General features: G+C 38.2%; 1 protein-coding gene and 1 pseudogene across 1 annotated transcript; both read right to left on the bottom strand.

Moving 5' to 3' along the window:
- Window positions 1-4,381: 4,381 nt before the first annotated feature.
- On the bottom strand, window positions 4,382-4,606 carry LOC102836012 (protein BRICK1-like). The gene has a single exon (XM_006872261.1). It carries the CDS (start codon window positions 4,604-4,606, stop codon window positions 4,382-4,384), a length of 225 nt encoding a protein of 74 aa, XP_006872323.1.
- Window positions 4,607-16,849: 12,243 nt separating this feature from the next.
- Window positions 16,850-22,835, bottom strand: LOC102840149 (annotated as a pseudogene).
- Between the last annotated feature and the right edge of the window lie 506 nt (window positions 22,836-23,341).

Raw genomic sequence — 23,341 nt, 5'->3', positions numbered from 1 at the left:
AGTGTACTTAAAAAGATAGACAAATGAGCATCTTGTCCTCCTTGTCTTTTTCCTGCTGGTGGCTCTGTAGGATACACATTGGACCGTGAAATCAGCAGTTCAAGCCCACCAACCACTCATGGGAGAAAGATGAGGCTTTCTGCTTCTGCAAAGGTTTACAGCATCAGAAACCCTATAGAGGGTCATTGTATGTCAGAACTTAGTCAATGTCACTTAACAACAATGACAATAACAATGTAGTCAAGAACACCTGTCTTGGAACTTTAAGTGATGTTAGTGTGGCCAAAGTGCATAAAAGAAGTCTGTGTCCCTGGTGATTGTGACTCCATCATTTCAATTCTAGATCACTGATCTAGACTTTGATCGGTGTATAAAATAGACAATTCTATCATGTTGGAGCCATTGTTATTTTGCATTTTCTGTCATTAGCAGCCAAAGTTAATCCATGAAAAGTATTTATTTCTGATCATTTTATCCCTAGTACCTGACATAGTACTTGAAGGGAACAGAATTGTGAGAGGCAGTCATCCAGCATGGCTAATATGATGGGCTTTCTTAGCCTGAGAAAGAGGAATGTTAAAACCTGGGTCAAAATTAAGGACAAACACCCTTTTTGGCACAAAATACATACTCAATAAGTATTTGTTGAATGAATGAACAAGTGTAACAGATGGCTAACATTTTTTGCATCAAATGTTCTACTTTCTAGGAAAATTTCCTCCTCTTTCATCACTTACCAATTTGTACCAATTTCTTAAGCTCCAGTTCAAATGTGATCAAACTGTCATCAATGCCATCAAACTGTCCCAATTTCCCTAGGCTGTGGGTAGCAACAGTGTCCCTCAAATACACCTTTGATATCATCTCATCATATTGAAACTTCAGAGGAGAAACTGTCATCTATCATCTTTGTGTCTTTAATACCCAATATGGTGTCTGGAAAGATGGAGGAAAAGCAAGGAAGGAATTCTTCTAAACCTTAAGAAAAAAAAAAAAAAATCAAATAAGACTTAATTCTGAAGATTGACTTAATTTGAATTTTAATATTCATTTAAAAATGAATTTATTAAGTAGCCCTATGGAGATAAATAAGGAGCCCTGGTAGTGCTGTAGAATAAACACTAGACTGGTAACCAGTTCAAATCTCCCAGTTCAAACATAACAGTCATTCGGCAGGACAAAGATAAGGCTTTCTGCTTCTGTACACATTTACAGCCTCGGAAACACTATGTAGGGTCACCATGAGTCAGAATCTGCTTAATGGCAGTCAAATTTAGATAAATAAATGACCTCTATAAGGGAAGTTAAGGGGCTCTGATAGTGTAGTGGTTACAAATCGGGCTGAGAACCTCAAGGTCAGCAGTTTGAAACTACCAGCTGCTCTGCGGGAGAAAGAGGAGGCTTTCTGCTCCCGTAAAGATTTACAGCCTCAGAAACCTTGTTCAGGGTCGCTATGGGTCAGAACTGACTTGACAGCACTTAACACAACAACAACATCAGGAAAGTTGTATTTATATCCAATGTTGTGGCAGGTCACTATGAAGTCAGAAAAAAAAATGGGCTATTATAAATATGATATATTTGATATACTTGACTGAGGCAACATTCCGGTTCTTGATACTGGACTATATTCACCTCAGTGAAAAGTGGGAGAGCAGATGAGAAATCATGGGACTTTGCGATAGTCCTGAGGCCGCTGATTTCCTAAGATTACTGCTTGAATCCCTGGCTCTGTGGTAGATGACCTTTGCTACTGTCTGGTTCCTACTGTCTCTGTCATTTTTCCTTCATATACAGTCAGTAGAGTCTCAGTTCGCTCTCTTTTTTTCCCAGTACCTGGAAGGCTGGGATGGATGAGAGAAGACCAATGACTGGCTACTAGTGCTTCTCCTCTCACTTTCTGCTGACCACAGACTCCTTGAATGGAACATTTTAGTTTGCCTCTCTGGGCCAACATCAGTAAAGGAGAACATCTGAAACCAGAGGAAAAGTTGTTTCCTTTGACCAGGTTTTCCCTTTATACTTCTTTCTTCCTAAGGGAGGAGAGGGGACTCCTGGTATGATGCTGCAAGATCATCACTGGACTGTGAACTACACAGTCAGTAGTTCAAACCAACCAGCTGCTCCCCAAAAAACCTCTACAAGGTTGCTACGAGTTGGAACTGATTTGACAGCACTTAACAAGAAGAAAGGAGGAGAGGAGTCAGGTTTTCCCTAGAGTAGGAACCAAGTATCTTTTTAGGGTAATTCTATTTGCTTCATGGCTATACAAGTTAAGAGGATGAGAACATTCTATTGAATTTGGAACTAGGAAGATCATTTGTAATACAACCTCATCCTTTTCTGCGATGATTATGGTATAAACAGCAGAATTGGGAAGGAAATTTTTGTCATTTTGTTCCTACCACTCAGAGCATATTCCACTCACTGGTGTTACTGTTGACTTTATGAGCCTATCTGTTATTTGAAGTCCTGGTGTGGCAATGTAGGATAAGCATTGGTGGTTCAAACACACCAGCCACTCTTCGGAATAAAGGTAGCAATGAGTTAGAACCAACTCAAAGGCACTTAACAACAACAACACCTGTTATTTAGCTGAAAGGTAAACTCCAGGAGTGGTTTTGGTTACAAGATTAAAGGATATCTCAGCATGATATACTTTTGAGAGTTTCTCCAGTTACTGTCGTCAGGTGCCATGGAGTTGGTTCAGGCTCATAGCAGCCTTATGTTCAACAGAACGAATCACTACCCCATCCTGCATCATTCTATCCTCACAATCGCTATGTTTGAGTCCACTGGTGCTGCCATTGTGTCAATATAGCTCATGGACATCTTTCTCTTACTTATTAACCATCCACCTTACTAAGCATGATGTTCTTCTCCAGTCACTGGTCCCTCCTGACAACATGTACAAGAGACTAAGTTTTCCCATCCTTGCTTCTAATTTTGGTCCAATGGTGAGAATTTTTGTTTTCTTTACATTGCCATGCAATCCATACCAATGACTATGGTCTTTGATATTCATCAGTAAGTATTTTAAGTCAGATTTGCAAGGTTGTATGTATCATCAGCATATCATAGGTGGTTAAGAAGTCTTCCTCCAATCCTGATGACATAGTCTTCTCCATATAATCTAGCTTCTCAGATGATTTGCTTAGCATACAGATTTATTAAGTATGGTAAAAGAATACAACCCTGGCATATACCTTTACTGATTTTAAACCATTCAGTGTCTTTTTTTTTTTTTTTTTTTTGACCGTTGAGGAGTTTATTAGGGAAATATGAGAGGCAAAGACACTCCAGGTGACAGAAAGAAAACTCTGGAGATGTCCCTTCAAGCCTAGTGGGGGCCTGGCTTTGACCTTCCCAAAAGGACAAAAAACTGATGGGTTACCAACAACATTCTGTGGCAACCACCTTGCCAGGGCATGAGTATCTCAGCCAAGACTGTCCCCTACTCATCACCAAGGGTGCAGAGGAGACAGAGACTGTTTAGAGAAACAGTGCAAAGGCCTGGAGAGCAGTATGGAAAGTCTGAGAGATAAAGAGAGATGGGGAGGACCTTACAAAGAGTCCCAGACTTCTCCACTGAGTAGTATCCAATCTGTCTAGGCAGGGCTGATGAAAGGAAATGCGGATGGGTCTCTTGTGATACAATAGTGAATAATTGTTATCAGGACTGATTGTGAGGGTTGGAAATGTAAAGGTAGACGTTTAGTAGCAAGGAGGGGAGTGATAAACTTTGCAGTCTAGGAGCAGAGGTCCCTGAGACTATCATGGGAAGAGCGAAGAACGGGACCCTACCCAGAGAAGCAGTGATGCCTGAGATGGAGGCAGATATGATGACGTGGAGAGATGGAGCAGCTGGAGACTTCAGACCCAGAGAGGGAGAGGGGCTGTGTGTTGATGATGGGGGTGGGGGGTGGGGGGTGTAGGTGTGTAGTGTATACACTTTGGTTGGTTGATGATGCATGGAGGGGACAGTAACCATTGTAATGAAACTATATACTATAGGATGAATGTAAAGCTAATGTTCTCCTATGTAAACTATCACATAATTCACAATAAAACATTAAAAAAAAAAAGAGTCCCAGACTTTTGGATCTGAGTGCCTCAAATACACTGAAAAGTAGTTCTAGAAAATGTCACTGAAAAGGTAAAGTGTCTAATGTCTCCAAGAGTCCCCCTGGACTTCTTCCCACATGTCACATCATGCCCCCAGATGTACACGCAGAGCCCAAAGGCCACACTTTCGAAAGAGAAAGACAAGAATAAGCCCTGTTGCTCTGTGAGGAGACAGGAGTGGACTGAGGCTGCTGGGCCTTTCCCACGTGGACCTGCGTCCTGTAAATCAACTTCCCAGCAGCATGATGGCACAGTTCTAGGTGAGAGTCTCACCTTTTGTCACCTGGGCTTTGATGTACTCTATTCTCCATTCAAGGGCTTTCAGTTTCTCGTTTAGCGTCATGAATCTTGAACAAGACATATCGAATGAGTTGAGAAAATCCACGATTTTCTTGATGCTGCTGGTGATGAGCTCGATGAGCTTCCAGTTCGTCCAGTCCTGGTGAATCTCTTGCTGCACCAGATCCTCTTGTCCTGCCATGGTCCATTCAGTGTCCTCTTGTTCTGTTCAAACCACTGCTTCTTGACCTGTGTACAGGTACCTCGTGAGCACAATTAGGTGTACCAGAATACTCATTCTCCACAATATTGTCCATAGTTTGTCATGATCCACACTGCTGAGAGCTTTTGCATAGTCAATTACGTACAGGTAAACATATTTCTAGTATTCTCTGCTTTCAGTCAACATCCATTGGACATCAACAATGATATCCCTCATTCCATCCCTCAACTGAATCTGGCTTGAATCTTTGGCAGTTCTCTGTCAATGTAATGTTGCAGCCATTTAAAAATTATCTTTGGCAATATTTTACTTGCATGTGATATTAATGATATTGTCTGATGATTTCTGAATTTCTTCAGCATGGGCATAAACATGGGTCTCTCCAATGGGTTGGCCAGGTAGTTGTCTTTCAAATTTCTTGTTATAGATGAGTGAGTGCCTCCAGTGCTGTATCAGTTTGTTGAAATATTGCAATTTGTATTTCATCAATTAACAGACCCTTGTTCTTTGCCAATGTCTTCAGTGCAGCTCAGACTTCTTCATTCAGTATGATTGGCTCTCGTTCATATGCTACCTCCTTAAATGGCTGAACATCATTCATTGTTTTTTAGTACAGTGACACTGTGTATTCCTTTCATCTTCTTTTGATGCGTTCTGTATCATTCAATATTTTGCCCATTTTGTTGTTAAGTGCCATTGAGTAGGTTCTGACTCATAGCTACCCTATATAGAGTTTCCGAGAAACAACTAGTGAGCTTGAACCATTGACTTTGTAGTTCAAACTGACTTTGCAGTCCAGTGCATTAACCCACAGTACCATACCAGGAATCCTTCAATAATGCAAGTCAAAGCTTGAATTTTCTCCTCAGTTCTTTAAGCTTGAGAAATGATGACTGTGTTCTTCCCTGTTTTGGTTTTCTAACTCCAGATCTTTGCACATGTCATTATAATACTTGACTTTGTCTTTTTGAGCTGCCCTTTTGAAACTTCTGTTCAGCTTGTTTACTTCCATGTTTCTTCCATTTGCTTTAGTATCTGTACATGGAGAGCAGGTTTTAGTCTCATCTGACATCTACTTTGGTCTTTTCCTTTTTCTTGTTTTCCTAATGACTTTTTGCTTTCTTCTTCTATGATTTTCTTGATGCCATCCCACAACTCTCCTGGTCTTTGTTCATTAGTGTCTGATGGATCAAATCTATTCTTCAGATGATCTCTAAATTCAGGTGGGGTGTATTCCAGGCCATATTTTGTCTCTTGTACATTTGTTTTCATTTTCTTCAGCCTCAGCCTGAACTTGCATGTGACCAATTGATTGTGTGTTCTACAATCTGCCCTTGGCTTTGTGTTGGTTGATGATATGGAATTTTTCTGCTATAAATTCCCACAGATGTAGTCGATTTGATTTCTGTATATTCCATCTGTATGGTCATCTTTATGTTGTTTTTAAAAAGTATTTGCAATAAACAAGTCATTGGTCTTGCAGAATTCTATCATGCGATCTCCAGTATCGTTTCTATCACCAAGGCTATATTTTCCAACTACTGATCTTTTCTCTGTTTCCAACCTTTGTATTTCAATCACCAATAATAATTGCATATCTAATCAATTTCAGACTGAAGAAGTTGATAGAATTTTTCAACTTCATCATCACTGGCTTAAGTAGTTAGTGCATATATCTGAATAATAGTGGTATAACTGGTCCTCCTTGTAGGTGTTTGGATATTATCTTATCATAGATAGTATTGTGATTCAAGGGAGATCTTGAAATGTTCTTTTTGATGATGAATGGAACACTATTCCTCTTCAATTTGTCGTTCCTGGCATTGTAAGCCACATGGCTGTCAGATTCAAAATGGTAATTATCAGTCCATTTCAGCTCACTAATGCCAAGACTGTCAATGATCATGCATTCAATTTCAGTTTTGAAAACTTCCAATTTTCCTAGATTCATACTTCATACATTCCATGTTTCAATTATTAATAGGTGTTTTCAGCTTATTCCCCTCAATTTTAGTTGTGCCCCATCAGCAAATGAAGGTCCTAAAAGCTTTAATCCATACATGTCATCACAGTCAAATTACTTTGAGGAGCAGCTCTTCTCCAGTCATATTGTAGATGCCAATCTAAGGGGTGTATCCTCCAACATTATATCTGACAATATTCTGGTACTATTCATCATGTTTTAGTATTCAATATTCTGGGGCTATCTGACAGTATTCCACTGCTGTTCATAATGTTTCAGTGGATAAACTTTCAGAAGTAGTTCACCTCTCCTAGTCTGTCTTAGTTTGGAGATTCAGCTGAAGCCTGCCCATCTTGGGTGTACCCAGCTGTTATTTAAAATATTGTTGGCATAACATCCAACATTATAACAACATGCAAGTCATCACAGTATGATAAACTGACAGACGATTGGTTTTATTTATTTATATCCATGATTATAGGAGAACATACAGGGGGCAAAGTTCTGAACACATCTTAACCAAATTATAACCAAACATTGCGTGAAAATGAGTTGCTGGGGCTTGGGACTCAGGACGATTGTCTCTGAGACATCAAAGTCAGTTGGTACAACATAGTTCACAAAGAGAGTGTTCTACATCTTACATTGGTGATTAGTGAATGGATTCTTAAAAGTTTCTCTGAAGTCCTCTTCCCTTGTTTGGATAAACAAGAGTGAAGAATTTTGAAGACACATGGAAATAAATTAGTCCAAAGGACTAATGGACCATGTGAACCTCCATAACCATGAGACCAGAACTAGATAGTGCTTACTTATCATTACCAACCACTCTGAAAGGGATCATTGTAGTGTAGTGAATTACTTGATATGGCTCTTCTAGCTATTATCTTTGACAGTCTTACCAAATGACTGTGTGAGGTCATGAAAATAGGTCATGCTATTAGGTTTAAATGAGTCATTTCAGAAGTAGAAAGAAGGATCTCACTACCATCAGGAAAGACGACTCAGGAGTGGAGCAGTCCTGTGGACCCTGAGATCCCTGTGCCCTGAGCCTCCTCAATCCAGGAGACAGAGAGCTGTGACAGAGAGGAGTGGCAGCATCAGAAACAAGAGCCAGAGCATGAGACAAATAAGCAGGTTTTCTGACACACAGAAGAAGTAAAATTGAGTGCCTTCAGGCAGGAGGCTCAGTTGTGCAGTGTGGTGCCTCCAGGTACTTAATTGGGGGAGCTATGTTTGTTGACCTACAGAGTTAGAACTTCGTACCTTTGGACTGAAGCTTAATGTAAAATGGAGTGCCCTTTGGGCATTTATTAGCAGAAAAATGCTTAGTAACATTGCCTGAGCAGAGTGTAGGCCAACGGGTCCCATGACTGAGAGGCTGAAGATGAGAGAGGCATGCTTATAGGCATGACTTAAAAGTGTCTATCCTGACCAATGAACTGTCTCCTGAGCATTTCGGATCCTGAATTATAACTTGTTAACTTCCCTAATAAACCCCATAATCATGAGTATTGTCTGTGAGTTCTGTGTGGTCACTGTAATGAATTATCGAACCCAGAAGAGAAGTTGAGAGTGCCATGGGATAGTTTGTGTCCGCATTAGTAAAGGAGGAAAGAGAGGGGAAGCATTTCTGACCTCTGCTTCACAGGATTCAGCCTTGAGCTGAAGTTGAGTTTGAGTCTCCTTCCCCCTGGAGAAGGCAGAAGAGATCAGGGTCTGCTTCCATACCTTTTTTTACAATCACATTAGGAGATCCTGAGTAGCAGTGGTGGTGGCTGTTTGTCATGGAGTTGGTTCCAATTCATAGAGAACCCAAATAGGGTTTCTGAGCAGCGGCTGGTGGATGTGAATTGCCAACTTCATGGTTAACAGTGCTTATCCTACAGTGCCACACCTGTATGTCCATGGCATAGGCAATAACACAGTTCCTCATAACTTAAAAAACAAACAAACAAACAAACAAACAAAAATGGGACATGGAGATCTATCAACCTTAACCAGTTTTCCCCAACAGTGACACATTGTGTAGCTATAGCTACAAAAGATAGATATCCTACTCATAGCTAACCTATTGTGTTGTTTTTAAGTGCTGTCGAGTCGGTTCCGACTCATAATAACCCTGTACAGGGTTTCTGAGGCTGTAAATCTTCATGGGAGCAGAAAGCCTCATCTTTTTCCTGTGGGGCTTTCAATATTCAAAGTCTTTATGAGATCATATAGCCTCATCTTTCTACTGCAGAGTGGTTTAGGGATTTGAACCACTGACCTTGGGGTTAGCAGTCCAATACCTAACCCACAACACCACCAGGGCTCCTTTATATAGCTATGCCATATTGTTGTGTGCCATCAAGTTGGTTCTGACTCATAGCAACCCTGTATAGGGTTTCAGAGAGTGACTGATGGATTTGAGCTGCACTCTAGTACTTATCCTACAATTAATATCAAAACTTGGAAACTGACACTGGTATAATATTATTAACTTGACTACATACCTCATTCAGTTTTTGCTAGCTTTCACATGCATCCCATTGTGTGTATGTTTGTGTAAAGTCACTTGTATAGATTTGTGTAACCTTCTCCAGAGTCAAAATACGAAGCTGTTCCAAAACCACACAGGAACTGTCTTGTGCTCTATGTATTGTACCCACCTCCATCTTTGTACCCTGGCTATCACTAATCTGATCCCCATTTCTGTAGATTTATCATTTTGAGAATGTTATATAAATGAAATCAGAGCATATGCAACAACTTTAGATTGGCTTTTATCATAAGCATAATGCACATAGGGCATTCAAGTTGTTACATGTATTGTTCTGTTTAGATGTATCAGTGTTTAACCATTCACCCTTTGAAGAATATTGGATTGTTTCTAATTTTTGACAGTTATATGTAAAGCTATGGGTATTCATGCACCTTTTCCCCCTTTCTTTTGGTGCTTTTCAGTTTATTGCATAAAGAAGTTACATTGGTCCAAGTTAAAAGTGGATCCTAAATGGTTACATTATATGAGAGCAAGTAAAAAAATATTGGTATAAAATAATTGTTGTTGTTGTTATTAGGTGCCATCGAGTCAGTACCAACTCATAGCAACCCTATGTACAACAGAACAAAACACTGGCTGATCTTGAGGCAACCTCACAATTGTTGCCACACTTGAGATCATTGATGCTGCCTCTCTACCAATCCATCTCACTGGGGGTCTTCTTCTCTTTCTCTGACTCTCCACCTTACAAACATGATATCCTTCTCCAGTGGCTGGTCTCTCCTGACAATTTGTCCGAAGTATAAGAGACAAAGTTTGGCCATCCTGACTGCCAAGGAGCATTCTGGCAACACAGAAATGTTTGTTCTTTTGTTAGCCCATGGCACCTTCAATATTCTCATCCCAACACAACTCAAAAGCATCTTCCCTATTCACAGTCATTACATGAATATGAGGTTATTGAAAATACCACGGCTTGGGTCAGGCTCACCTTAGTCCTCAAGCTGACATCTCTGCTCTTCAAAACTTTAAAAAAGGTCGTGTGCAGCAGATTTGTCCAATCCAATAGTCGTTTGATTTCTTGACAGCTGTTTCCATGAGTGTTGATAGTTGATCCCAAAACAATGAAGCCTGTGACAACTTCAGTCTCTTCTCTGTTGATAAACTTGTTGCTTATTGGTCCATTGGTGAGGATTTTTGTTTTCTTTAAATTGAGATGCAATCCATACCAAAGACTGTGCTCTTTGATCTTCATCAGTAGATATTTTAAGTTCTCTTCACTTTCAGCAAGCAAGGCTGTGTATCATCTGCATATTGCAGGTTGTTAATGAGTCTGCCTCCAATCCTGATGCCACATTTTTCTTCATATTACCCAGCTTCTTGTAACCCAGCTTCATATAACCTTTGCTCAGCATACAGGTTGAATAAGTATGGTGAAAGAAAACAACCCTGTTGCACACCTTTCTTAATTTTAAACCATTCAGTGTTCCCATGTTCTGTTCGAACAACTGCCTCTTGGTCCATATACAGATTCCTCATGAGCACAATGAAGTGTTCTGGAATACTCATACTTTGCAATGTTTTCTATAGCTTGTCATGATCCACACAATCAAAAGCCTTTGTGTAGTCAATAAAGCACAGGTAAACATCTTTCGTATAGTCTCTGTTTTCAGCCAAGATCCATCGGACATCAGCAATGATAGCCCTCATTCCTGAATCTGGCTTGAACCTCTGGAAGTTCTCTGTCAATGTATGCTTGCAGCTGTTTCTGTATTACCTTTAGTAAAACTTTACTCGCATGGGATATCAAAGAGATTGTCCGATGATGTCTGCATTCTGTTGGGTCACCTCTCTTTGGAATGGGCACAAATGTGGATGTTTTCCAATCAGTCGGCCAGATAGTTGTCTCCCAAATTTCTTGGCAAAGATGACTGAGTGCCTTCTGTGCTGTTTCACTTTCTTGAAATATTTCCATTTTTATTCCATCAATTCCTGGAGCCTTGTTCTTTGCCAATTCCTTCAGTGCACCTTGGAAGTTAGATATGCTGAAAATATTTTTCCAAATTTTATATTTAGGTTACTCATGATACTTTCTTTCATATATGATACTTTGTTTAGACATACTAAAGTTTATCTTTTTGTCTAATTTCTTCATTAATTTTATCTTTAATTTTTGTTTTGTGCTATGCTTTTCTAAACTTCCTCCTTCTTAACATCTTGTTTTCCTACAGAATGTTGAATTCTCATGGAATCCAGACTGCTGAAGGAATAGATGCTGTATGAACATCCCAAAATGTTGCCCTAAGATAATGTTTAAACCTTATACCAGAAATATCCTGATATCTTCTTTAAACCAAGTAGTAGTTTAGCTTAACTAATAAAGAATGTCTGCCTGAGCATTTTGCACTTTTAAGATCTGTCTATATGGGAGAAAGATGGGGCTTTCCACTCCTGCAAAGAATTACAGCCTTGGAAACCCCTTGTAGGGTTGCTCTGAGTCAGAATCCACTCAATGGCACTTAACAACAACATATGAAATAAAATTGACAACAGCAACTCAAAAGATAAGACTCATAGGGGGAAATAAGTTTATGTTAATTGGGGAGGATCAGATCAGAAAAGGAAAGTGATAATGGTTGTACAATTCAAAGAATGTGATCAATGTCACTAAATTGTACAAGTAGAAATTGTTTAATTAATGCATGTTTGGTTGTGAGTATACTCAACAACAGAAAATAAACTAAATTATTTTAAAAGTTCTAGTCTCATTTGGCTTCCATGATACATTCTTTGATGTTGTTCAGTTGCCCCAAATTGTAAATCTTTACAAAATAATCTCAAATACTGACATCTTAATACACTCACCTTCTTCACTTTCCACATTCTTTCTCCAGTTGATTTACATACTCTCACCACCATAGCTAGCAACTCCAGCTTTGACTTGTATCTCTAGCACTGACTGATTGGACGTATTCACATGGGCATGTTTCCATCACCTCAAACTCAAATGTCCCCAAAGGAAATAATTAGTCTCCTCAATTTGGTTAAAGTCAACTCCATCATTCTAGGCTAGGAAGTGCAGCATCATGTTAACCTTTTTCCGATCTCTTATAAAGCATGTCAGTACTTACCAATTTCTACCTACTTTATTTTTCAGGATCTTTACAATGTATTTCTCCTTACGTCACTAATTTGATATAGGCTGCTTCCTAAATGGTGCTCCTATGTCTTCTCACTTTGAATCCACTCTATATATCATCAGTGTTGTCTTTTTGGGATACAAGTCCAAATGTGTCATTCTTTTACTTAAAATTCTACACTAAAATGAGAGACTCATAGCACCTATGTATACAACAGAACGAAACACTGCCCAGTCCTGTGCCAAGCATGATGTCATTCTCTAGGGACTGGTTCCTCCCGATAAAAGGAGAAAATTAAATATTTCTGTTGTTGTTAAGGGCAGTCAAGTCATTTTCAATTCACAGTGACCCTTTATAGTATTTCTGAGGCTGTAAATCTTTACAGAAGCAGAAAGTGTCTTGCTCCAGCAGAGCAGCTGGTGGGCTTGAATTGCTGATGTGATTAGCAGCCTAGTGCTTATCCTACATCACTATCAGAGCTCTCCAAGGATACAATGTTAAGAATTAAAAATACATATAGTCACAGTAGATAAGAGATGAAAACATTTACAGAAGAACCCTATAGGGCAATAAGTTTGGATTTCTAGAAGAAACTAAAGTTTCCTTGGTGATAGTGGTGGTAAAGTGCCATAGAGTCTATTCTGACTCATAGCAAAAATTTCTGAGGCTGTAAATTTTTACGGGAGCAAAAACCTCATCTTTCTCCTGCAGAATGGCTGGTAATTTTGAACTGCTAACCTTGAGCTTAGCAGCCTGACTTGTAATGACTACATTACCAGAGCTCTTTCTTTAGGAAAACAAAAATTATTAGCTTGAAGAAATAGAAAACATGGATAGATTTATAATCAGAAGAGATGAAGATGATTTTCCTTTTGAAAAGGTTAGTTCTATTATTGTTCTTGTTAAGTATCGTTCCAACCCATGGTGACCCTGTAGAGGGTTTCCAAAGAGCAGCTGGTGAGCTTTAACCACCAACCTTATGGTTCAAACCAACATTGCAGTCCAGTGCATTAACCCACAACACCACACCAGGACTACCACCTACAATGAATTTACATGAAAAAAGATAGTTTTCAAAATCAACTATAAGTTAAAGATCATTTATTGTTGTTGCAGAGTATGTTTTATTCATGTATTGATACCTGTATAGAGGTTTCTATATTCATCTTTATATTTAACTCTGTCTTTTACTGAACTGTCAAATTCTTGAAGGATGAGTTCTATTTCTGTGTAACTCCATTTGTATAAACTCAGCAGAGCACAATCATCAAGGGCACATCTGACACAGGTTTCAATAATAATCAAACACAACAGTAAACAATTATGCAAATATAAAGGTCAACAACGGAAGCAAAAAGTAGATGGAAATAATGACAAACACAAATTCTTATTCTAAAATGCTGCTGTAAGTAATTCGTATCTTAGATTTATTAAAAAACATATGAGATTATATTTAAACATGGAAGAAATTATAATTACTAATAAAAATAACAATGCAAAGGCAAGGTAACAAATACTTTTAACACTTGGCCTAGAAAATAATGATCACCAAATAAAACTGAGAAATAAAGAGGAGAACAATAATCAATATTATCTATTTTTTCTTAATGTAAGAAAAAAAAGCCTTTTAATCATAATAGTATTGATTGTACAGTTATAATCTTTTGGGGAGGCTAGAAAACCAATGACACCTCATTAAAACAAAATACCAAGGAAACTAAGCAGACCCGACCTGTAATGTTAATTCTAAAACGGAGCATAAGGAAAACATTCCAAGCATATACAAAACATAAAGTACAAAAAGCCAGACCAAAGAAGGGAGGGAGACTGTCAGACTGATTACTTTTACTTCTTTCAGATTAATAACTTTCAGATTTTTTTTTTCTAAATGAAACATTTTGCATATAGAAACATCACACAGAAACGTTTTTGCTTTTCTTATGTATTTTGGAAGCCTCAAGGTGGCAGCATTTTACTTTGGTAGAAGATGTTCAGTGCTGCAGTATGCCTTCTTATCTATTCATAACAGCACTCAGGAATCAGACTGTCAATAGGGAAAGGAGGTGGGAGACAAGGCGGTAGATGTGTTTCAAAATATTCTGACCTTTCACACTCTTCTCTAATTTACCATCCTCAAAGAACCTCTGTAAATTGGCCGTTCAGGTAAGCACTTTCCCTACAGTCATTATAGAAATAGGTATTTTATTCTAGCTGAATTTATACCACTCTAGCTAAATAGCAAGGAACTCTGGTTACAAGCGTACTGGTTACAAGTCGGGCTACAAACCTCAAGGTCAGCAGTTCGAAGCTACCAGCCATTCCGCAGGAGAAAGAGGAGGCTTTCTGCTCCGGTAAAGATTTACAGCCTTGGAAATCCCATACAGGGTCGCATTGAGTTGGAACCGACTTCATGACACACTACCACCACCACCAGCAGCTAAATAGCCACTGTTCCCGATACAGTACAGCCATAGAAACAATTTTCCTTTTTCATTTTGGAATTAGTAAAGAGTTGATACTACAACACTGCAATAACATCAGTAATAATGGACTACTTCCTTCCAGCCAAACTGTGTTTCCATTCACTCTTCTGTTCCCACACATCCTACGGCTTCCTGTCACAACAAATGTAAATCCAAACTCCTTACAATGATGGGTCTATGAATACTTCATATCATTTCAAAGAAGATGTTTAATGTATTGCAGCTTAAAAGATATTTGATTGTTACTAAAACTAAAACAGAATGTAGGAAATACAGTGTGGCACTGTGGAAGAAAGAAAGCACAGGATCACAAGGTTGGTTTGAATCGCGGGGTCAGCGGCTCAAACTTACCAATTGCTCCTTGGAAACCTTAGAGAGTCGCTCTTAAGGTGGAATCAACTTGACATCACTTAACACCAACAACAATCATACTAATAAATAATATGAGGAGGCTAAAAAAGTTCGTGGAAAAATGGAATTAAAATATAATGGAATTATTCCATAAATTTTTTTTGAAGCCCGGAGGCCTGGTGTGGCGCTGTGGGTTAATGTGCCAGACTGCAAAGCCATTTGGTCGGCGGTTCAAGCTCACCACCTGCTTCTCGGAAACCCTATACAGGGTCGCTATGGGTTGGAGTTGACTCGATGGCACTTAACAACATTTTAATTATATCTTGGTGTGGTGCTGTAGGATCCCGCACTGGACAGTTCAAACCTATAAGCTGTCCCTGGAAACCCTAAATAAGTTTGTTATGAGTCGTAATTGAATGGATGGCACAAAACAGTAATAACAAACAACTTCAGATTAGAATATTGCAAAATAGATTATTATTTAAATTATTCCAGAATACATTATTTAAACTATTATAAATTTGATTTCTGGATGCTATGTAGCTGCAAAACTGAATCAAATATTGTGACTATATCTAGATCCATAGAGATGGAAATAATATTGGCTGAATAAGTGCTTTTTAAAACTTTGTATTAACCCTTGCCTCAACTACTATATTTTTCTTCATTCTTCTATTCCCAATCATCCTATGACTTCCCATAACAACAAATGTAAACCCAAACTCTATAATCCTTAATACCATTTAAAATTTTTTTTCAAACATTTCATAAATGGCCATAAAAAGTAATTCTTTATGATGTACCTTAATATGATCCCTTTCATTAGAATATCATTTTTAAGCAAAAGTAACTAACCCCTACATTCAGTGTGAAAAGTTAGAATTTACTGGGTTAATTACAGAGGGACTATGGTTCTAAGATTAGTTTTAATTATTTCCTTAAATTTATAAAGGTAGGTAGTTGATGAATGGCAGAGAAATTCATACATGAAGTTTTAGTTTCACAAAATACTACATAATTGAAAAACATGACTTTCATTTTACTAAATATAACATTTATTCTTATGAACAGGAAGGGAGCTAATACTATGTTCTCTTCAGAATTTAAGATTTTTATTTTCCTCTCCAACATAAGGTATTATAAGTCTAGATTAGTTTCTTTTTTTAAATTACAACTTTCAAGAATCTTCCATTCTACCTCTTTGACCTTTTCTATATTTTTCATGTTTCTAAAAATGCACAATATATCAATTGGAATGACATTTGGATATAACAGAGTCACATCATCGAGAGAGAGGTTTATTTCTCTCCCACGTAAAAGGCAGCCAAGGATAGTCAGTTACAGTGTTCTGTCTGGCTGAACAGCAGCAGGAGTCACCAGTTTGGAATGGCATCCACACTCACAGGACACTGTACACTTTGTTGGATGGGATCTGACACCAGGCTCACTGAACATTGTGGGATATAGAGCAAGAAACACAGCTTGGCAGCACAGCAGCATCCGGCTTGTTTTCTGCTCGAGGAGCTGCTATTCTGGTCTTCTAGCAGTCACCATGTGTCAGGAGCCAACTCCATGGCAGCTACCAACACAAGTATATGGCAATTTGTGATGTCTTTAATAACTGAACACTGATCCACTTAGCTTAGTAAAACATCCAAATGTAAGTACTCATTAGAGAAGTATCTCTGAGTTTCCACAAAAACAAAACCTCTGTATCAAAAGAAAAGGATCAGAATCCTCTGTTTCCAAGGTCTGAGAATCAGAATCCTGTTTATAAACTTAGGTCTGAGTCTTTTGCTTTCATTTGTCTTTCATTTGAGTCTCTTGCTCCTTCAACTCCAAAGGTTTATCTGGGGCTGGAACTACAACTTCTTCATCTTCCTTATCGTGTAGAAAGCTACAAATCACATTGGGTCTACTGGAGGAATCAGTATCATTGATTTGCTGCTCTGGTTTGTCACCTTCCTTGTTTTCTGTCAGAAGAGTTCTTGTCAGGCTGAGCTTCTTCATTGTATGGCATTTGTGTTTTAACACTGTTTTATTGTTGCCTTCTGCATTCACATGGTCCTCCAGATCTTCTTCAAATATAGCACAGGTCCCAAGAGTGTCTTCAGATTCCCCAGCCAAGACATAGTTGTCCACTTGCATAAATAATAAGCCTCTCAGTGTCAATGCTCCAAATCTTGCATTTATTTTCACATTTTGAGAGTAAGTCTGACTGAATAATTCCTGACAATTCCACCAAAACCAACTGCTCAGTATTCAAACCATTGTGAAAATGAGGTCCTGCTTTCAAGGAGAGTACCCAGCGCCGCTTCCTTAATACCAGTTTAAAGAAGATGCTTAATATATTTCAGCTGTCTATGCAGACTCTGGTGTCTTCTCACTTCCCCGACTTCATCTTTCATTACACTTCTTGCTAGTTAATTTGTTGCAGCTACAATGGTTTTGCTTGTTCCTTGAACACAGCAAACTTATTCCACCACAGGGCTTTTGCATTTTCTGATCTCTCAAGTGTCACTTTCTCAGAGAGGTCTTCTTTGATTACTGCCTTCCATTGCAACCACAGCCTTACCCTACTTCATTTTTCTTCATTGGAAGAATAAAAGTACCTAATATTTTATTGTCTTTCTTCTGTAGAATATAGTTTCCATGGAAGACTGGGATTTATCTTGCTTACCTCCATATCCCCAAAACCTAGAAAAATGCCTGACACATTCTAGGTGCTCAATAAATAATTGTTGAATGAATGAAAGCATGAATCAAAGCTGAATCCGATTTAGCTATTCCATCACTTTAGATATACTGTATGGCAGATTATTAGAAAATAATAGTTTCATCCCTAATGTGGCAGTCTTACTGAAACCAACTCATTTAAATTTTCAAGTACCCAGGAGTCCTGGTGTGGCACTGTAGGATAAGCACTGGACTGAAAAGTCTATTTGAATTGCAAGGCCGGCAGCTCAAATCCACCAGCTTCTCCTTGGAAACCCTATCCAGGGTTGCAGTGAATTGGAATCGACTAGAAGGCACTTAACAACAACATGATCCTTTACATACATTTATTTCTTAAACAAAGAGTTCATTTTAAAAAAACACAGACAAAAATACCAACTTTCCCCAAATTGTCACTGAAACAAAAGTGATCAGATAAATGATGGCATTTATGGCATTTACATAATTGTTGTTGTTGTTTTGCGCCATTGAGTTGGTTCGGACTCCTAGTGACTCTGTATAGAGTTTCTGAAAGTGGCTGGTGGGTTTGAACTGCTGATTTTGAAGTTAGGGCAGTTAGCAGTCCAGTGCTTAACCTACAGCATCACCTGCACTATAAAATTACCATTTGATTTAATCTATATAAAAATAATTAATTCTTTTTTTTCTTTTTTGTGTGCCTCTTTTCAGCTTATTGCATGAAGATGTTACTCTAGTCCAAGTTAAAAGTGGACCCCAAAAGTTTATATTATATAAGATGTAAGGTTTTAAATGTGTAACAAGGGACAGAGGGAAATTTTTAAATTATTGCAAGGAAATCCTCACTTAATCTTCAGTGAGCCACCAGCACTTAAAGCCCATGAACCTTCAGTTGGTCATCCTTAGCCAGTCCAGTATCTACAAGAAACTGGCATATATTTTTGTACCGGCCACCCTGTAGCTGAATTATTTCTTTATATTCTGGATGCTCAATTACAGTACCATTGCAGGCAAATTTCTTCTTAAACGCCTTCACTAGTTTCTTTTTATTCTCATCAGTGATTCTTTAGACAGATCATCAGTGGTCCTTAGAAAGATCCTTTAGACAGATCCTTCCTGCCATTTCTCTGTTGAATTCTTAAATGGATCTAATCCTTAGTCCCAGCAGGAAGCAGATCATCACCCTTACTTGCATTAGTAAAGGAGTCAAAACAGTGAAGCTTCTGGATATTGGACATATAGTATGATTCCTTTTCCTTGGTGGACAGCCTGCAGAAGTAGGTGGTAGGAGAAGGCAGGTGATGGGGACAAGCCATCAGAAAGCAATGGGACTCAAGGGGGAGGCTGCTGAGTCTTCCATGGCAGCTCAGTGACTGGGGTTAGAATTAATTCTTAAATGAAGTTAATTTTACTAAGAAGTTATGCAAGTTGCCAAAAAGAACTTGTCACCTATGTCAAAAAGAGTGTCTGCATTACCAATCTGGGATGATATTTTTTTTTTCCTGCAAAACAGCTCTGAGGCAAATAACATTCAGGCTGCAAAGAAAAGAGTGTAAATAATTAAGATGTAAATTCAATTATGGATGTGTCCTCATTACAGTTCTTTTTTTGTAATAGCAATATACTGTGTCCTCAATTTACAAATGGAATTACATCCGGATGTAAGCATGTGGAAATAGGGATTCTGAAAAGTTCTTGGTTAATAAAAAACATTTCATTAAATATTATTTCCATCTCTATGGATCTAGATATAGTCAGTTTTGCAGCTACATAGAGTCCACAAATCAAATTTAAAATATAATAATTTAAATAATGTTGTATTATGAAATAATTTAAATATGATATTTTGCAATATTCTAATCTAATGTAGCAGAGTCCTGGTGTGGTGCCATAGGATAAGCACTTGACCTCAAAGTCAGTTTGAACCACAAGGTTGGTGGTACAGACTCACCAGCCATTTCTTGGAAACCCTATATAGGGTTGCTATGAGTTGGAACAGACTCCACGACACTTAATAACAATCTAATGTTGTTGTTGTTGTGATGTGCTGTGGAGTCGGTTCTGGAGACTGTAAATCTTTACGGGAGCAGAAAGCCTCATCTTTCTCCCACGGAACAGCTGGTAGTTTCGAACTGTTGACCATGAGATTAGTAGCCCGATTCGTAACCACTACGCTACCAGAGCTCCTTTGGCCATGGGCCTAGGGCATGCAGTTGCTTTCTCTCCATTCTACCACCTCTGCAATCAAGTCTACTATCGCTGCTTTTCTAGGTAGGGATCTCACACTCCACTCATGCTCTTCTTTCCTGACAATTCTGGGATCTTCTGTCTCTGCTTCTGAGATAGTTCCTTTTAAACTTAGCTGGAGGGCAAAACTAACCAATCCTAGCCTTAGAGTCTTGTACCTTATTTGCATAGTCCCACCTAATCACTTAATGGGAATTAAGATTTTGGATAGAAAAGCCTTATCAAGTCAATTTAAGGCACCACATGTTTTATATTACTTATTAGAATATTTCCTAAAGTCTTTTTTACTTTTAGTAACAATCAAATATCTTTGAAGCTGATATTTGAAATGGTATGAAAAATTTAGTTTTTCATAGTAACTTACTGTGTGCATGCTTTTGTCAATTTTTCTAAATGCCAATTAGCTTAATTGGTGTGAAGCTGTAGGATAAACACTGAACTACAAACTACAAGATTGGTTGTTCAAACCCACTAGTCACTACTTGGAAACCCTATATAGGGTTGCTATGAGTCAGAACTCACTCAATAGCACTTAACAACAACAACTTTAAAAATAGTTTTGATTTTTTTTTTTTTTTTTGCTTCTCATGTTTATAATGAATAAATTAGCTATAAAAAGTATTAAGTGCTTATCATGTGCTAGATGCTAAAACAACAAATTTACATTGATTAATTCTGATGGGCTAGACTTGGAGTCCAGTAACCAATTATAATAAATTTCCAATAGGAAAATGGGTTCCTACTTAGAAAGTACTTACAAATGAAGTTTCATAACACAATTTATAAGTAGGGAACTATCTGACATGGGTGGTTGCAACTTCTAATGAATGGAAACCTATGCACTGTGACAAATTTAATTAAAACAGAATAACTTTTGTGTGCAAGATAATATGGAAGCTCTTTCATATTTTATCTCCACATATAACATCCTTGGAAATTAAAGATGTTACTGTTGACAACATTGCTCTCTCTATATTAACAAAGGCACAAAATCTGATTCATGCATGGATTGCAGTCATTTTCACAATAAACCTCATTCATGTGATTGTGCATGCTGACTGTGGTGTGGCAAAGTGCCTTGATTGCAATGGCTCTACCTTCTATGCTAAAGGATGCCTTTGTCTCAATAGCCACATTATCTCTGATTGTCACAGTCTGCTGAGTTTTCTGTTGCTGTAGCTTAGTCTATACAATCTGTATTGATATGATTTAATATATCCATGAGACTTTGTAAATAATATTTGGCTCATAACAGTTTTATTCACATAGAAGTCATTTTGACAGAGAACCCAAAATCTTCTCAAAGAGACATGACAAGATGGCAAGTTTCCATTGATTCAGTTGGGGCCTGTGATTAAGTAGCAGCTGACTCATCCTTGGGCTCCATGGTAGGAAGGTGACAGATGAGAACTCTATATCTTTTGGGCATAGAGACTGGTTCAGAGGTAAACCTGTGATCAAGCAGTCTAGTCACAATCATAAATATCAGACTAGGGACTTTTGCTGGAACCATTGGGAAAGAGAGACACTTTTGTTTTCTGGGGTTGCTAAGTCTATATCTTCTAGTAGTCATTTTGCCCCCACTTGAGATCAGCATGAAAATAAAACTAACATGGTGGAAAGACAATACACAATCTAGGTTGAGCAATTAGATGTAGTTTTACCTGAAGCCGATAGTAAACTCTTATCATTTAAAATGACATTAGCATAAGTTAGTTGAGTTAGTTTCTCAACTTTACAACCAAAAGCATCCTAAATAACACAATGGAGATGACCACAAACCAAATCTTAACAGCAAGCTTTTGGCTATACTTGCCTTCTGTAGGATTAGCACTGTAATTCGAACCACAAACTGCTCCTCGGAAACTCCACAACAAGGTTTCTATGGGTCGGAACTGACTTAATGGCACTTAACAACAGCAACAATGTCCTATTGAGGATTTGGACTCCTGGCATGGTGCTGTAGGATAAGCACTGGACTACAAATCACAAGGTCAGTAGTTCAAACCCCCAGCTGCTCCTCGGGAATCTGCATAGGGTCAATGAGTCAAAATGGACTTGATGGCACTTAACAACAATGGAGGCTTTATGATGATATGGGGCCCATGAAATCAGTCCTGAAGATTAGCAAGTGGTCTGTAGACTTCTAATGCTATTCTTTGAAATTCTGCTTTGTTGTACTTGTTCTTTTTATAAAACAGGAGTAATAGAGGACAATGATTATGGAAATGCTAGCACAACCTCATCTTGTTAATTTTGCAATCTTTAAACAAATCTTAAGATTTGGCTGTAAGGAATAATAATAAATAGAAATGGAGATCCCAACTGAAGTATGATGCTGTTGTTGTTGTTGTGTGCCATGGAGTCAGTTCTGACTCATAGCAACCCTGTACAGAGTTTCTGAGGTTGTAAATTTTTACAGGAGCAGAAAGCCTCATCTTTCTCCCATGGAACAGCTGGTAGTTTTGAACTGCTGACCTTGAGGTTTGCAGCCCGATTCATAACCACTACGCTATCAGAGCTCCTTTCCTATATGATAGATATGCTGAATTTAGGTTCCACTTTCTGGTTTTGTAATCTTGGCTGTAATTAACTTCTCAGCAATAGTTGCCTCTTCTTTAAAATTGGGAGTCCTCCCAAATTTGCCTTGTTTTTGTTTAAATTAAATGGATTGGTTTATAGAAACATCTTAGAACAGTGCCTCGGCATACATATTTAAAATATGTTGGTTATGATTATTATTCTGCCTCAATCTTAGGCATTACAGCATCTGATCCCAGACAAGAACCTAGGATTCTCACACCATGACACCATTCTCATCTGATGTTTCAGCCACAGTAGGCATTGATCTGGCAGCCCAAGGTACAAACAAGACTCTAGCCTAGACCTTAGTATGTTTTCAGTTTCTTTTGGGCTAATGGTTAATACAGAAAAGAAACAAAGTATGTCTGTTATATCAGGATGATATTCAACCTTGAAGCAATTCCCATTTTTAAATGTTCACTTAGACCAGTTTGTATGAAAGGAAATCAATGAGAAAAGAACTGTATCAGCAAGAAATCGGCCTACTAAAAATGAAAGATGCTTTCTTAGACCACATGTGCCTTTAAACACTGTTATTTAAAAATTTGCCATTTCCCTGCAAAGACATGATTACAGCATTGCAAGGAAGATATTGTAGTTATACAATAGCCTTTGTTCAGCTCTCTTGAAGCAAATATTATAGATGTTTTGTGTAAGAACAACTACATGTTATGATAGGAAACTGAGAAAGAGCATATAACATCTGAAATTGGTCAGAAAATCAGAGAAAGGTTGACTTTTGGGGGAAGATTAAAAAATATTCTCCTT

This window comes from Chrysochloris asiatica, unplaced genomic scaffold (genome assembly GCF_000296735.1).
Source record: "Chrysochloris asiatica unplaced genomic scaffold, ChrAsi1.0 scaffold00189, whole genome shotgun sequence".
In the NCBI taxonomy this organism is placed as follows: domain Eukaryota; kingdom Metazoa; phylum Chordata; class Mammalia; order Afrosoricida; family Chrysochloridae; genus Chrysochloris; species Chrysochloris asiatica.
This window is presented reverse-complemented; position numbering and strand designations above follow the sequence as displayed.